General features: G+C 41.9%; 1 protein-coding gene across 10 annotated transcripts in view; it reads left to right on the top strand.

Annotated features, from left to right (window-relative positions):
- The window catches only part of ctnnd2b (catenin (cadherin-associated protein), delta 2b), a 218,064-nt gene that overhangs the window by 109,465 nt on the left and 90,567 nt on the right, over window positions 1-18,032 (top strand). For all 10 annotated transcript variants that reach the window (XM_033650653.2, XM_033650660.2, XM_078172937.1 and 7 more), the window contains 3 exons: window positions 10,774-10,925; window positions 11,198-11,371; window positions 16,111-16,256. In XM_033650653.2, the coding sequence (XP_033506544.2) occupies window positions 10,774-10,925; window positions 11,198-11,371; window positions 16,111-16,256 (472 nt within the window). The remainder of the gene's footprint in view (window positions 1-10,773; window positions 10,926-11,197; window positions 11,372-16,110; window positions 16,257-18,032) is intronic.

Below are 18,032 nucleotides of genomic sequence, written 5' to 3'. Positions count from 1 at the left end.
AGATTTTATTTCTCTTTGTCTGTTTACCCATGCTGAATATTTATGCCCCTACTAACTACCATACGTAAGTTAATACCAAAGGCTCTTTAAATCTTCAAACATAAATCCTTGGGGTGACCTCTAGCTCACTGGGTAGTCATTCTCAAGCTGTCCTATGTTAAAGGTTAAAAGCCCTCAAAATAGTCTTTAAAAAACAAATCCTCCTTTTCTGTGCTCCACAAGATTTTTCCCAGGTTCTGCTGCCAGACACAGAATGTTGAAGACTACATGCAGAGGCTTTCACAACCTGGATTTAGTCTGAACCAATAGTTGGCAATACAAAAGCAAAACTGAACTTTATTTATATTACCATAAAACGTCAATTAAAAGCTAAGCCCCCATTAAACGCTGAGCCCATTTTACTAGCCAGGTGTGGCTACAAATAAACCAGGCTGTTCTCATGCACTGTTACTACACATACCTACAAAAGTAATGCACCACAATTCGTTTATAACCCACATAATCATGAGCCAGTAAGTCATGTATATCCCACGTAATCATGAAGCTTGCGACCACATGACCAATGCAATGACAGGAGTAAAGAAAACAAAGTAAGGAGGCAGGTTTGGGTGGATGGGTCCCTAACTGATGAAAATATTCAAAAGGGCTTTTGATAAAAATTAATCCAAAGTTGCGAATATTGTGGTATGAAGTACATTGCTCACCATCTGCTAACTTCGTTCGTTAAATGAAGACCCTACTTTAACTGACAACACATTTTTCTCATCCTCCTGCAACTTGTTGTTGGGTATGTGAATTTACGTTTCCGAGGATAGCAGCGGTATGCCCAGCATTACTCTGCCTCTGTTTGGCTTACCCTGTAATTCTTACCCTAACCCTATATCTCACTCCTCTTGTCTAAATCTCACCAATTCATCCAATGAAGGCAACAAGTCCAAGCCAATCAGAGGGTAGGGAGGGTCATGCCTTTGTTATCATAGGAAATTCAAACTGGCATTGACTATGCTTGCTTTTGCTACTTTGCTGGCTACAAAACAAAAGTGTACCCACCTTTCTCTGTTTAGTGTTAGTTGAGTTCAGCGATTGAATCAAATCAAAGCCTGGGCTATAAGTTAAAGCTTTAATGTAAACCTACACTAACTGATTTTTAGCCACTTGAGGGCAGTGCAAAAAGCTGCAAACACAACAAGGACATATTATCGCCTTAAAAGGTTCATACAGGACATGTGCTAGCAAAAAGTTGCCTATTAACACATCAAGCAGACTTGGAGCAACCTTGGCATTCATTTCCTTAGTGTTCATCTATATTATGAACATTAGTCCGGTGCTCTCTTTTAGTCTCTGCTGACTTCTGACAGAAATATTTGGCTTTTTAGTAGCTAAATGCTCCACTATCTTTACCACCTAGTCACCAATTTTGTGTGCCATTTTTTGCTGGGTAGGTAGGTTTTTACTTAAACAGCTGCCTGCTGATACAAGCCTGGTGAGAGTGTTGACACTGAACCAACCAGTAGTTGCAGACCAAAAAATTAAAACAAAGGGCTGAAAGATGCTAAAACACTCTCTACAGCTGAGGGGAACTTCAGAGTTGGGCTACAATCCTCTGAGAGTTCATCACTATGAATGACTCCTGTCACATTACTTGTAGTCATTTGATCCATTGTTCATATGATCAGTGCAGTTTTAAAAAGCCTAAACAGAATGGCTACTTGACTAAGAGAGTTTGACAGAGTTTCAGAGGACAGAGCAGTTGTTTATAATAGCTGTCAGTGAGAATCTGAACAATTCCCCGTGCCTCTCTGCTCCACTCTCATCCTTTTTCATTTGGTCCCAGGGATGATACCCATGTCTCTTGTATAGGCGACCCCATGGGAGAAAAGTAGCTGTCAGGAGACATGCGGAGTCGTGCCAGTGGTTTGATATGCTAATCCAACCTCGCTGAGGTGTCAGCTGGCCTGCTGTTCACAGTGCAGATAGGGGAGGCCCACACACACACACACACACACACACACCACACACACACACACACACACACACAATTATACAGCGCAGGCACATAAAGCCATAAATGTGCACACATAGACAGGCATGCATATATAATCACACATGAGGCATGAATCATCACCAGGCATGAAAAAACACATAAGTATATAAGGCCTGCATGCTGTAGACTGTTTATGCACACACTCACACACACACACACACACAGGCATGCAAAACTAGGAACAGTTATTTTGTTTGATGTTTAAATAACAGTTATGTAACAGACCATCGGACGAGTAGAAAAAAGGGCAAATGTTAAAGCAAGAGGCAGGGAGAGATAAAAGGAAAATTAGGAAGAGAGAGCAAAAACCCAAAAAATTTAGCTTTAAAATAACTCTCCACTGAACCACTCCCCTAAACATTGGCAGTCCAATCTTGTCTTAGCAACATAGAGTGCTGCAGGAATGAGTCCTAAAACCCAGAAATGACGTTCTTATCTCAAAGTCAGCATGTTTTTTTTGTTGTTTTTTAAATAAGGGTTAAGATAGGCTCAAGAGACTTTTACATTTTGTTCTGCAACATAAATACATAAGTAAATACCTCAATGGTGAATTTTAAAGCTTTTAGATTACTTAAAACGGCGTTGGCTAACAAGTAGCTAAATGAGACTACAGAGCATTATCACACCAAACATGGCTTTACAGTCTCATTTTGGTAGCGATGTTGAAGTCATGATACTGTAGTGTAATATGTTTATAGCCTAACGTTAGCTTTTTACTTCTGGAAGTTGCATATCAGCTTCATAATCATGGTGGTGTTCATTTGTGAAGATTGTTTTGCTAAAAAACGAATGTGTTAGTATCATAAACTTTTGCCATAGAGCTTATTTTCTGCAACAATCCAAAATCCAGCTTTTTGTCGAGGGAGGCTAGGTCAATGCTAACTTCCAGGTTGGCCTACAAACACACATCATCCCTGCACCACCCTATTGGATTTCTCCACATTACACTCTGTATATAAAAAGTATGAAGGGCGGTGGCTTTTTTGCAATTTCAAAACCAAAAGCAAAAAATACCAAGAGTTAACTAAATATAAACTGCAGACGTTAGCATGTCTGGCTAACTAGGCTCACTACCTTTCTGCCAAATCCAAGATGCACGTCAATAGTTTGTGGAGTTACAGGTTATGTTAAGAAAAATTAAGTTCATGAACAACACATCCAATGCGTGGGATAGCATTTCCTCACTGTTTCGGGGTGGGCCCTCCATGTTAGTTTAGGCTAATGTTAGTCGCTCCGTTCTTTTCTTAATTAAATTTGGGGAGTTTTACACTTCATCAACCCCAGCCATTGCTACCCAAGATCAGACGTTGCACTAGACTTTTTCGTCGCCGGTCATTTTGACCGACAGGGTCATAAAAATCCGGTCAGAATCTATTTTTACCGGTCATTTTAATTTTCGTTTTTAAATGATAATAAAGATATTCAAAGACATTTAGTTTTCATTTGTTCGTTTTTAATAAATCCAACAAGCAAGTTATAAAGTGTGCATTAATAAGGACATGAACGAAAAGATGAACAGACATCCACGCACCTGTGCCATTAGGCTTCGTTATGTAGTTATGCCTGTAGGCTTGGTGACACAAAATTAAAATTGTAATGAAGTGATTAGGGTACTGAAAAATGTGTTCAGTTATGCACTGTTGTGTTATTTTAAATTATAAACACGGTATTTTCTCCTCATGTTCCTCAGTGCATGCTGTTGTTATTTTATTTTGAAAATTGGCCGGATTCTCTCGTCTTTTCTGTGTCCGACTTCCTGTTTGGTACGATCCGCTCAATCCAGCTTGAAAGAAGTGCCTGCGGATCCCGTGAAAAATAGACCAGACGCCGAACTGAAGCGCTGCCTCTACTCCGCGGGCGCTCCGCTCTGCTCAGCGGCCTGTGTGGACAGTCAGATAGGTTAACATGGGCGCTGACTGAAAACTGCCTCCGCTGCTGGGCGCCGTGCCTCGGTTCTGCGTCCGGTGTGTCCAGGGCGTTATGTCAACAACGCTATGTGAAGCAGATGAATGACTTTTTCTCTGCAGTACTGTGCACTCCGCCACCAAGTGGGCAGGGGTGGTAATTGCAACCGGTCAAAATGACCGACGGCCTTCAGATTTTCTGGTCAATGACCGAGAATATCCGGTTAACGCGACCCCTGCCCAAGATAGCGTTACATTTGTCAAACACCTAGGTTAGTCCCATAGACTGTTTAAAGTATTGGACCCTGATTTCACCCATTGATTTGTGGACTCCCATTTAAAACGTCAAGTTCAGCAATTTCGCTGTCACCATCTTGAACTTTTTCAGCCAGAGGTGACCAAAGGTGATCATTTTTGGACGAGAGGGTGGAGCTGTGGGGGAGCGGGGGGTGGATCCTACTCAAAGTTTATAGTACCAGGCTGTAAATATGCTTATTTCTGCTGTAAATTTGAAATTTTTTACATGGGGGTCTGTGGGGATTGACTCGTTCTTGGAGCCAGCCTCAAGCAGCCATTAGAGGAACTGCAGTTTTTGGCCCTTTCACTTGGACTTCATTTTCAAGCCCCAGAGGTTGCTGCTTGGTTAGCCCTCATCTCGAAAGCTTTTCACTTGTAGCATCAAAAGTCAAACATAATGTTGCAAAGAAATAATAGCCTAATTTTACATTTTTATTGTTGTCATACACAAACAATTTTGTTTCTTTTCATGTCTGCTGCTGTTCATGAATGCTGACTTTTTGTCAGAGCCATCACACATCTTTAGCTTTTGGCCCAATAGTATGTATGTAACCATCAAGTGCATGGAAACATTTAAAAGTCAACTAGAGACAATGTTTTCTGACCAACTCATGAAGCTAACATTAGCTTAATTAGCTAGCTTACCACAGCTGACAACAGCTATCAGTTGATGTTGTCATTTCAGATGGAAAAATTGACGGTTGCTGGCTGGAGTTAAGAAGCTTGCTTTTGTCTACCACTGTCTGAAATCAAGGACCTATTGTTTGGAAATCACTGAAAATTTTGATGATAAATCAGTGGAAGGGTCAGTTGGTATTTGTCTCACTGTGGTCCAAAAGAAAGGCAAAAGGTAGCACTTTCCATTTGGCACAGAATCATATTGACATTACTTAACATGCCCCCAAAATGCATAGAGGCATGAAAAGAAGCCTTATAGCACATATAACAAGATACACACACCTGCAAGACACACACACAGCAGCAGCAGCAGCAGCAGCAGCAGATCCACTCCATACTCAAGCTGCTGAGCAGATTAGTGCGACACAGCAACACCGAGTACACCGAGTGTCTTCACGCTTCATGCTGGTGATGCTTGCCACTGTGCATGTAAATCTGTGTGTATGTGACCATGTTGCACGGAGCTATTTGGGACTGTGCATGCAGTTTTGTGTGTGTGTGTGTGTGTGTGTGTGTGTGTTTGTGTGTGTGTTCCAGACTGCACATGCCTCCAATGGGTATCTAAAAATAGACAACTGATGAAATATTAAAATGTGTCAATAGAGAACGCTGGTCATGATGCGGAAGAAAAGCCACTCAACAACTTTTAGTTTGTGTGTGCGTGACTGAAGAAGATAGTTATGAGCCCAGAGCAGGTCTACCAATGTGAGACTGTCCATGATACATACATGCAGATATATGGAGGTGTGGTCATGCATGCCATCACGGAGCAGGAGTGATTGGGACATGTGTGTGCCTGAAAGAATATTATAATTCACAGGTAGAGACCCTCTTGTGGCACCCCATTACTGTCTAATACACACCTTCCTCTTTCTACACTAACATACACTCATCCCCCCACTCTCTCACCTCAGATGGTTCAGTGGAGCCCTCAGTGTTTGCCATCTGAGTGATAATGAATTTATGAGGCCCCTTCGCTGCCCTAAAGGCTCCACTACCCACATGAAACACACCCAAAGTGGCAAACAAAAATTGTGGAAAACATCCCCTGGCTTTGTGCACACATCTGGGTTTGTATGCATGTGTGCGAGAGTGTGTGCAGCCCTCTGAAACAGACGTGGAGTACAAATTCTTTCATTGCATTATGTGTTTTTGTACGCCCATGCATGCTTGTATACTCACCCAAGACGAGCCTATATTGGACACGAGAGGCCCTGACCTAGTAAACTCGCTTGGCACCCTAAGCTTAATATCACATTTTAAATAATGCACAATCACCAGCTACACTGCCTACAGGAGCCACTTGCCGTACTTTCAAGTGACTTTTCACTTTGGTCAAGCTTTATTTTCCGACGCGCTTATCCAGAGTGACTCCATTTGCCGTTAGCTGCTGACTTTATCTCTCCCATGCAGTTGATACTGACCGCTGGCACACTGTGGTTTCTCATTCTCTCTTGTTTAATCATCAGCAAACAAGCAAAGTTTCTGCTTGTCTCTTCCTTTGATTCTTAGACTGCTGGCAAAAAAAGTGACATCAGTGGAGATTAAAGGGACAGCCACTGCTGATGGAGGACAGCTCAAGAACTCCTTTGAGACTACAAATACTGAGCATTAGGAATTTATAGGTCTATTTAGAGGCTGATATAATGCAGTAAAGTTATTTTCCAGCGCAGTGAGTTGTTTGACAGAAAGGCAAACAGATGTAGCGGTTGTAAAAGTGGCTGGAGCACATTCATGTGTCACTGCAGCAAACTGCTGCTTGGGGGACATCATCATCATCCTTTAACTAACATTTTGTGTAAAAATGAGTTTTATTTCTGTAATTAAAGTCTTTGATGAGGCGCATCATTGCTATCATCACCAAATTAATCAAGGGTACATCAAACATTTTACAGGAATTCAATAAGAGGGATGGAAAAGGGAGAGGCTCAGTCCTCCTGTCCTCCTCAAATGATTCAATTAAATTCACTTCAAACTTTATGGGCCATCCAGGCAAACTCAGTTTATAGTCTACAAAACATTCTATAAATGCTTTGTCATTATGTTCCATGCATGCGTGCTGTCATCTACATACAGCCTGTTTGTGTTATGTGTCACAGTCTATGCATGTTTGCAGGTTTACGCAACAAATAAAATGATCCATGTGCAAATCAGCTGACTGCAAATGCCTCAGAAACATGAATGAGGCTGCGTGTAAAATTAGCAATGAGGCTTTTTATCACATTGTGAGTATGTGTGTGTCATCCTAGTCAGCCTCTACTGTGAATCTGCTGTTAAACTGTTAGTGTCATGCATAAAATAACTATATACATTATTACAAAATGACAGAGTGCACCCAGAGAGGATACAATAAATCCTCTTCCACACATCGACTCTGAAGCAAAGGCTTTTAATTAAAAAAGAGTTCATTGAAAAGTTACCATTGACTAACTGACTGATTTGATGGCTGACCAGCTGCTAGCTCAATGGTAACTCATTGTAGAAATGGCCAGCTGGAGTCTGGCCGACTGATCTTTGGTAGATTTTGGATGAAAGCCCGAATGTGAAAGTCGCAGAGTTGTGGTAGTAAAAAAAAAACAACTCCACTGGAAGGTGTTACACAGCAGTGTATCAGTGATTCTCACACTTAAATTTTTACTACAGCTGACGGATGACATTACAAAGTGTAGAAGATGTGTAATGAGCTAGGGACTAAGCTCGCTCATTAGGTAAGTTTCTCAAAATGAGGAAATACATGATAAATGCATTTACCTTTAAAGGAATAGTTTATTTTTTCTTTCTTCATTACTCACCCAAACTGAGATGAACACCAGCTTTATGTCTCTATGCAATTTAAAGTTCCTCTCCTGTCATTGAGTAAACCCAAAAGAACTGATCTCTGTTCATCGAAATGACAAATTTAAAAGTTGTTCCATGAAAAAAACCCTTTCTTGCCTTAAAATGGCTTAAGCCCAGACACACTAAAGTGGCGTTAAAGAACTAGTGGCCCTAAGCTGACTGTTATGTTGCCTCACTTTGCCTGTGTCTTGGCCAGAAAGTTGCACCTGAACACACTGCAAAGACTACAGCCAATGTCCAACTAGCACGTACCCTCTGTGGTACGACAAGATGGGTTCAAGACAATTGTTAGCCAGGTAGCACATTGATAGCACAACCCAGTGTTTAAAGCACAATGATATTTACTGTGCAGCATCGAACAGTATCAGTAACTGAAGAACTCAGTGGCTAAACACATAATCTTACCTTATATGACAAGTTTGTTTTGATGTCACACCCTCTTGACTTTAGCCCTTTGTTTGCTTCCCTCACTTCCCTTTCTCTTTTTGTGCACTGAGTTGAACTGTCAGTCAGAGCAATTTCTCTCACTGACAGTATCCATTGTTTTCAACATGCTATAAAGCCGACAAGGGCTGACTGGTGCCAGTGGTTTGGGAAAAACCGCCCACAAAACTAGGGTGACAGAAACTTACCGATGGCTCGACATTGACGAACGGCCAACTGTTGTCTTGGTGTGTCAGGGCTTTTAGATTTAACTGTACACCTTGGGCTAACTTAGCATGTGTCGACCTGGGAATATGCAAATTAGTCCAGCCTTTAGCTCCACCCACACCTTAGCTGCTTGCCTATAGTTTGAGCCTACCTGCTCCCCTTGAACTCTATTCATTCATTGCTCTCTATGTTAGCAATGTAACTAGAAAACATAAGCCTTTTGCGTTATCAAACTGCTAATAATGTGTTGCTAATGTTCGATGAACCGTGTTCCTGATTGATGGCTCTGACAAGTTGAAGTGAAAGTAAAAGCAAAACACAGCTACACCTGGCTTCTCCACTGACACCCAGCACGTTGATAGGATTGGTTCCTTATGTTTGTGGCGAATAACATTCTAATATGTTGTTCCCTGTTTTGACCCTCCGGTTGTATGATGGGAATTTGCATGTCAAAGTTTGGCAAAGATGAAGTCTTAGTCTATAAAAGCATTGTGATAATCACTTTGATATCCCAAGCAATCTAATAATCACATTAAAAATAACTGTCAGCTGCTAAAAATCCTTTGCATGACATCACCAGACTAAATCACAAAAGCAAATTAATCTGGAACCTCCCAGTTCATCTAAAGTTTCCAGGGGGCATTATAAATGGGGGTATTATCAACATGTGATATAGCGCTGAGCTACCAGTAACCAGGTTTGCCTTGTGTAGATGGCCAATCACAGCAAGTTAGGGCAGGTGGGAAAAACAGCCACCCCTGAATGATGAGAAAACATGCAGAGATCAGCTGGTATGAGTTGGTATAACTTTTGCCGAATCTCGTCAGAACTAGGGAATATATACCATCCTGTTCGTTCAATACTGATGTGATAGCAGCTTCAATACAAAGTCCCACCTCAGCTGCAACCATCTTGGTTGTTTTAGGAAATGCCTCAACGGTGCTCCTTTTTACATCCTTCGTCTCAAACACACCCCATTGTAGATAAATAGTTCTAATTGGCCCGACACGTCTCGGGCAGCTGGGAACGTTTCCAAAGCGGAGAGAGACCAGATGCATCTGCCAGAGCCAAGAAAAGATGAGCTTGCACATTCTTCTGGTTCACAGGTGAAAAAAGACGTAGGGGATCAATAGCAGCTCTGCTCAAAGGAAGAAAAATACACCTTGAAAGTTCACCAAGAATACACGGGTGGCTTAGGAATAGTTTGATATTTTGGGAAATAAGATAGCACTGCGATTGGCCGCTGGTAGTTCAAGTATGTAACTTTCCGTAAATTCACACATTTCTGTTTGTATAGGGATTAAACAGGAAAGATATAACATGTTAATCAGTGCCCTTTAAATGTGTATTTTTGAGCTTAGGAGTGCGCAAGGTTAGGTATTTTTTCTCATCTTCTTCCAATCTTTATGCTAAGCTAATCAGCTGTAGACTCATATGTATACCAGTGTTATTGATCTTCTTACCTAACTCTTGGCAAGAAAACTTTACTAAAGAAAAATTCAAACCTTAACCGGATCACACTTAACAGACAAATATTATTAGATTGGTGAGTGAGTTTTTGTATTATTAGCCTCATTCTAACCCCTTGATGTCACTCTTTGCTCCTCGTACTGAATAATACAGAGTAATACAGAGGAGAGAAAGAGAGGGACGGGTAGGAGAGAGCGGTAAAGGAAGTGATAGAGACAGAAATGGTGAGGAAGGAAGACAGAGAAGCAGTGTGATTTAAATGGAGGTCAGGAACAGAGTGAGATTTAAGGGTCACAGAGCATGAGAGGAAAAACAGTGTAGAGAGGCTGGAATAACATGGTAGGTAAAAAGCAAATGGGTGTCTGATAAAAGAGGACAAGGCATTCTATTTTATTCTATTTCATCTGTTCAGTCCTCTCTTTCTTCTCCCCTTCCCTTTTCTTCTCTTCATTTCAAGGTCTGTTGCAAACCAAGGCAGTTATTTGTTGTATTCACATTCATTCTTTTCCCATAAAAAAAGAAATATATTGTATAACATGTGGGATGTAAACTGGGTTACAAAACGCCTTCAAGGCCACGAACAGAATAAATCTTTACACAAAGACGGACTGTTACAGAAGTAAAAGTCGTCCGAAAACAGTTACATAAAAGCAGCTCGACAGAAGTGAAACCAAGTTTTAAGGTGGCTTGACAGGGATCAAAAGTTTGTTTCAAACCATGACATAACCTCACCTGACATCTCTCCTGCCCCAAACCAAAATTTCTCTTGCCTTAAATTTACATAAAAAATACAGCTTGTGTGTCACAAGTATTTCTTCACTGCACAGAGTGAATGATCACTGCCCTTTAATACGTCCTTAATTTCTCTCTTCCTTTTCTTTTTCCCATCAGGACAAGGACTTCTGTCCCAAAGTGCTTTGCAGCTTAACCACCAGGATGCCTATGCAGCAGCTGGTTACCATAGTAACCAAGGGCTCGCACTTGGGGAATCAATCACGGGCCGCAGCGGGCAGGTCGGAGGGGCTGTTCACAGCTACAACCAGGTACATACATACAGCTTTTGTAGAATTAGTCAGACTCAGCTTCTCTTGTTTATTTTTTTCATAACTGCTGCTTCCTCACAGCTCCTCCTCTTCGTCATGCCTTTGTTTCCTACCTCACTTAATTTGTCCACTCTCCTCTTTCTCCTCATCCTCTCTCCTTCTCCCCCATCTTCCCCTATTTACATCTATCCTCTCCTCCTTCTCCACACGTGCTGCCTGTCCCCTTCTCTTCCTCCCCTTGCTCATATATCTCCACACTCCGCCCTCTTTAGGTGACATCCAGCCGTGCTGCTGCCCACTTAACGGGAACTGACTCTCCCTCCCAGTCCCAGAGAGACTCATTTGCCCAGCAGGCCCATGGCAGCGCCTTCCACATGCCCACTGAGGGCGGAACTGCACCTGCTGGACCACCCATGTATTACTCTTGCGCCACTTTGCCTGCACAGGTACAAATCCCCGAGGAGATTACTGTGATGCTTTTGTTGTTGTCTGACGGATGTTTTCTCCTCTCAGTAGCACACTATTGGTGGAATGCTTAACGCTTCTACAACCCTGCTAGAACTAGTGGTACCAAGGTACTATGGGACTGTTTTATTGGTATCATTCTTTATACATTGAGGGAATGCTTTACTGAAAATCTCTAGCATCAAACACTCGCCCCAAAGGGGCTCCGCCAGGGATTTTGGGCCCCATGAAAAGAATTTTTACTGGGTCCTATACACAGCATCAAAATTTTTGATGCTATTTTACATAAAACTATGCATTTTGATGGTATTTTTGACTATCATTCTCACATTTGTGAAAAAAGAACAATCTCTTCCTCCACTTCCACATTCCTCCCTGACAAACTTGAAGAGGATCCTAGACCTGGCTCTGTAGAGTGTACGTTATAGGGCTGACCCAAAAAATTCGAAGCTTTGAAGCTTCGTTTGATGGCACGGGATTTGACTGTGACTGTGTGTTTTTTTTCTCCCATTTTTTTTGGGGGGACCTTGAACACAACACCATCTCCGACAAGGAAATAGAAAGCCAGACGTGCAATGAATGGAGACCTATTATCCTGCTAACTAAATTCAAAAGTTAAACACTACTTATCAGCAACCAGAAGTGGTTTTTTGTTTGTGAATATTTTTATCTTAATTCTAGGGTTGCAAGAAACTACCTTTTCGCCATAATTTGTAAGTTATTAGTTAGTTTTCGCTCAGCAAAAAAAAAAAAAGTTGTTTGCTTGCTCATCCCTAACTAAAATGATCACTGAATCAATGATCATCAATATTAACTTTGTCCCTGGTCTATAAGCTGCTTATAGACCAGGGACAAAGTTAATATTCCATAACTTTCCACCACATGAACCACGAACAAACCCACCTTGCTTTTTGAAATACTGGGTGACATACTGTCGACCCTTTGCTTCTTTCTCCTCTCTTAGCTTCCTTTCTTTCCGTTTTTGGTTACTTGATTTTTGAGGCATATTGCCGTCTCCGCCTCCTTACCCGCTGTCTGTGACAAATTATGGCGCACTGCAGCTGATCCAGTCGGACTGAACCATTTTACATAAATAGAGAGGGGGGCTTTAATGTTTCCAAAACAAATAAAGTTATTGTTACCAGTACATTGTAAATAAAAAATATTTGTGATTATAAGTTAGTTAATAACTTAGTGTCATATTATTTTTGTCAGTATTATAATTTTATTAGGGGCCTATCTGGGCCCCTCTTAATCATGGGCCCCTAGAATCCTTCTCCTTCCCCCCCGCTTTTCGGCGCCCCAGCTCGCCCCTGTAGGTGTGAAAGGTGTCAGGTCTGTACTCTGCTTCTTTGCAGGGGAAGGCAGCTGTAGTCAGCTTGGATTCAGGTACAGTGGAGTCCAGTGGTGAACCAAAGGTCATGGTAACAAAACATCAAAACATCCACAGAATCTTTTCTAATTTCCCCTGCAAAATAAACCCCTTACCTTTTCAACAATGATTTTCTGCTAATTCTAGCAGAGATTCAGAGATACAAAGCAGTCGTGGAAATAAGGATTTTTTTTTTTTGACTCAGCTAACAAGCTTGCTAACTGTCAGAATGCTAGCTAGCTCAGACAACTTGCATTATTGACCTTCAGTAACATTAAATAAATAAAATTGTTTACAACCCCGAAAACAAAATGCCAGCAGGGAGTAGACAGTTTGTTACAGAGAAAACAGAGAGAAGCAGGTGAGGTCAGTCTTAAGGTGTGGTGAATCTAACCACACAGCTGCCATCCTCTGAAATTAGCAAGCTACAGCTACCTTTCAAAAATTCAAAGGCAGTGGTCATTCAATAGAGTTTTGATGGCATATTTATTTAAGAACACTACAAAATAGCTCCCATCTTGCAAAGGTGCAGAATCTGTAAACTGTTTTTTTTTTCTTGTAGTTTTGTCTGACAGACCTAAAGCCTTAACTCACAGTACTTGCAGTCCCAGATGACAGAATTCCTAACCAACACACAAACATAGCATAGCAGTTGTGGCTGACTCAAGAAAATCATCAAGGAATCAGAGAATGAAGGAGAAAAAAAACGGTCTTTTGTGCTTTCAGATTTCAACTTTCTATGCTTTCTCACACCCCTCATGTGTTTTGCCCTTTTTGTAGGTATTTTGTGTCTCTTTGCAGGTCCATAGCATTTCTATGTGGTCATTTTGAATCTCTTTTTGATCAGTACATGTTAATTTGCAGTTAAAGGCCAGGGGACCCCCCCCCCCCTTACACTGTGAGCCCCTGGGCCTGTGCCCAGAAGGCCTGCTCAGTAATCCTTCCATGTTGGATGCACAGCTGTCGCCTGGGTGAAACTAGTTGTAATGCATGGTTAAATTGTTCATGTGTTTTCCTACAAAAAGAAATGCACCCAAATTCGTACATATCCCATTATAAGGTACATCATCACTTCACCTGTCCTGTGTGGACCTTCTCGCTCCTTATACTACAGCAGTTACTTTAAAGGGATAGTGCACCCAAAAATGAAAATTCAGCCATTATCTACTCACCCTCATGCCGAGGGAGGCTCAGGTGACGTTTTAGAGTCCTCACATCCCTTGCGGAGATCGGCGGGGGGAGCGGCTAGCACACTTAATGGCTGACGGTGCCCCAGACTAACGTCCAAGAACACAAAATTGAAACCACAAAATATCTCCAACATGCTCATCCATAGTGATCTAAGTGTGCTGCAGCCCCGACATAAAAAGTTGTTTCGAAAAACGTCATATGTTTTTAGCCTCACTGTAGCCTGTAACTCTGACTGCTTCTGTGCTCCGCGCTCGCTTGTACGCGCTTGTGCGAGACCAGTGAAAGCATGAGCTTTGCTTACCCGTGTTTACATCACGTGACACGTGCACCGCAGGGAGAGACAACGGTAACTACAGAGCTAAAAGATAATTTGCACTACAGTCTTTTAGCAAAGGACAGCCCAACATGTCTGAAGACTTTGAAATTGAGGAGGAACAGCATTTCTTTGTTGAGCCGTATTTGTACAGCTTTATACGGATGCGGAACTCAGGCTGCTGGACAAAGCAGCCGCCGCAGCTCATGAGCCTAACCCTCAGGCAGCCGCAGAATACCGGAGTCGAGCACTGGAAACCTGGTGGTGTAGTTGGTTCAAATGCAAAGCAATGCCAACGGATGAGGAAAGTCTTTGCTGCTCAGACTGGGAATTGGCGATGCCTGCACTTGAGAATCTGGACATCAGTACTGACGAGACTGCTGCTCTTCAGAGATCACTGATCACCCTGAGCGCGCACACGTGAACGCGGAGCACAGAGAAGCAGTCAGAGCTACAGGCTACAGTGAGACTAAAAACAGAGTTCATATGACGTTTTTCAAAACAACTTTTTATGTTGGGGCTTCAGGACACTTGGATCACTACAGATGAGCATGTTGGAGATCTTTTGTGGATTCAATTTTGTGTTCTTGGACGTTAGTCTGGGGCGCTGTCAGCCATTAGGTGTGCTAGCCGCTCCCCCCGCCGATCTCCGCAAGGGATGTGAGGACTCTAAAACTTCACCAGGGCCTCCTTCGGCATATGGGTGAGTAGATAATGGCTGAATTTTCATTTTTGGGTGCACTATCCCTTTAAGCATCAAATATTTCCAAGGATGGGTTTAAACTGAAATTACTGTAGTTAAAAGCCCAGAGAGTCTTATAAGGACACCAAAGGGTGACTTTGGCATTGGTATCACACGACAAGGGATTTGACAAAGCAGTTTTTGATGACCTTGGAATGAAAGTGGGCTGTTTATTACCTCTGAACCACTAAACAAATACTGTGGCATAACTGTACGTTGATTTAGAAGAGTGAACTTGCCCGCACACATAAGTCTTGACTTGTAGAAGATTTTTTTCAGTATCAGTTAAATTTGTGGCAGGTTAGTGCTTTATACACCACAAACACATGGTACCTGAGTGTTTACTGCTGTGATAGCCAGACTGTGCTGACTCTTAATCGAAGCGACATTACTGCTATCGTGGTAGCAGTTGAAGAAATAGCTTATCCTGCATCTTTCTTGTAATTAGTACAATGGGTTTATGAGATCTGCAGGCAGTTTCTCTTGTAAGGTCGGTCAGCAGTGCAGCCACAGTGCACCAAACCTGTATTAAATTCTGGCCCCTGCAAAGTGGTGATTTACTCGTTTATTGCTTCTTTTGCTGCACTGCGATGAATTCTGGGTTCAGAGTGTTGGATTTTAAGAACACCATCTTTATCATGTCTTTGAATTAATTTAAACAGATCTGCCGTCACTGTATCCTCAGCATCATCACTCTGGCACATCCTGACCATGCTCATCTAATGGGGTGTTTAAAATGGTACCTCGAGCTCTGTAACCGTGAAACCTTGGAATATTTCTTCAATGTATTTCCCCAGTTAGTGCAAAATGAAAATGCATGTTCAAAATTGTGAGGGAACTCCATTTGGCAGCCCACTGCTTGCAGCCGGATTTCGTGTTCATTTGGTTATAAAAGTTCAGAGTCATCCCTTCATGTTTGGTCTGATAACTCCAAGCCTCTTCATCAGGATGTTATCACAGATTAGAGCCTCTGCTCGCTGGTTTTCCAGCTCCGGGGGGAGTTGTTCATCTCTCTGAAAATAATGATATGAACAAGAAGAGTAGATGAATATTTAAAGTGAGTGACATTCCTCTTTAATGAAGTACAACTTCTCTATTACAGCGTGTGAGCTCCCCTCTGCAGGCGGTGGGATCCCCTACCAAGCTACAGCGCCTGGGATCAGCCTCCTCTGACATGCCCAGCTACGCCACGCTACAGAGGGTGTCCTCGCCCAAACAGTCACCCAGCCGACTCGCCAAGTCCTACAGGTTGGTTGAGCTTCAGTCTGACCAGTTGATTTAGTAAGGGGCTTATTGGTAGTAGCACATTACCTAAGAATTTTTACTGGTCCCAAAGCACAAAAGAATAAATATCTGCAGAGAGGCGATACAGATGTTGATCAATACCAAATGACTCAATAATTACTTCATTTGGTGCTGAGATCACACTTTCCAGCATGTAGTCTGTAGCCTGCATCCGCATGAAATAAAATGCTGAAACCAATGTAAGTAGTGCTTCAACAAGCAGTGCAACAGATGTACTGCAAATGTTTGACTGCATATAGTACAAACAGGGTTAAACGATCAAAGACGTAGAACAGAAGTTTGGTCTATGTACAGTTTTATGGCCCGATACACACTCTGAATGTACTGGGCTCACACGTTATTTGGCATCAATACTGGTCTTTTCTGCAGCCGGTCTACCTAAAGTTTTACTGTGACAGACAGTTAAAGACACCTTTTGTACCAGTCTTAAGAACTATATGCATTGAATGAGGGGTTTAGTGCACAACTTACAGCCAGTACATTTCTGACGAAGCTCCTGAAGCACTATCCTTACATTCAAAACAACATACAGTGTTAAACAACTAATGAAGTCGCAGATTGCTGGTGGGCCGGTCTTTACAAGCTCATGCTGTGTAGCCAAATGTCCAAACCCACAGAACTTTATTTAAAATTATTGTGGAGATCCCAGTATTTCCAAAGATACCAAGCATTGTGTGTCAGGCTGACTTCAGGCAGAATGTGTATAAAATACATCTATTTGATGGAAAGGTGAAGCCATAAAAAAATGAATTAAAAAAAAACAGTCTTGGGCTTTGAATATTACACTTGTGTAATAATATGTGTAATTACAGTGTAATATTGTACAGTTTTAATAAAGAGCTGGAACACATTGATGTATAAGATATTATGCTGTAAGAAGGTATAAAATGAAGTCCAATTTACAGTTCCTGCATACATTTTTCACCATGACTACAAGGGCCTTGACTACAAGGGCACGCCGTCGGGGGGGTCAAAGGGCACAGATGACCCTGGCCCAACACCAACGGGGGTTCCATGAAAAGGTCTATGGTTGACCCTTAAATGGGATCAGGTACAACAATTTACTCACTGACTTAAATCACTGATAATGCTGCCTGATCAGCAAAGTCAGAATGCCTCACAAAAAGCAGGTGCTGCTAAAAGAAAAGTGAGTACAGAGAGTACAGGAAAATGAAAGCAGTGGAGGGGAAATGGCCAAATATCTGGCAAAAAAAATGTAAAGAAGCAGCAGGCATGACAGGCGGAGCTGATGGTGTGAAGTGAGGCAGACTAATTTTTAGTAAAAGAACCTTGTGTATCAGGCGCATATTTAAAGCTACAGTGATGACACAGGTGTATCTATTGAATTAGAGGACTTAAGGCATCCATTGATTGATCCATATCAACTATGTTACGCTATCTTGTCAAAAAGGGGCCCAAATAATGCTTCAAAGTTACACTAAATTTTGGCAAGGGAAAGAAGAACAGAACTTTTTGCAGACTAGAGTCCCTAAACAGTCTGAAAACTGTGTAAGTCAGATATGACTGGAAAACCGAGAGTTAACAGACATATACTCCTTGCACTTTTTCAGCTCTGCACACAATTTGAGTAGTATTTGATTAAAGTGTCCTCAAAATAGAATAAATACATTCAGGAAAAAAGTGCACCAACGGCACTGAATGAACGACTTAGGTTGATTAAACCAGACTAAAGTCAAGACCTCCACCAGCCAAGGCCCA

This window comes from Epinephelus lanceolatus, chromosome 12 (genome assembly GCF_041903045.1).
Source record: "Epinephelus lanceolatus isolate andai-2023 chromosome 12, ASM4190304v1, whole genome shotgun sequence".
Lineage (NCBI taxonomy): Eukaryota > Metazoa > Chordata > Actinopteri > Perciformes > Serranidae > Epinephelus > Epinephelus lanceolatus.
This window is presented reverse-complemented; position numbering and strand designations above follow the sequence as displayed.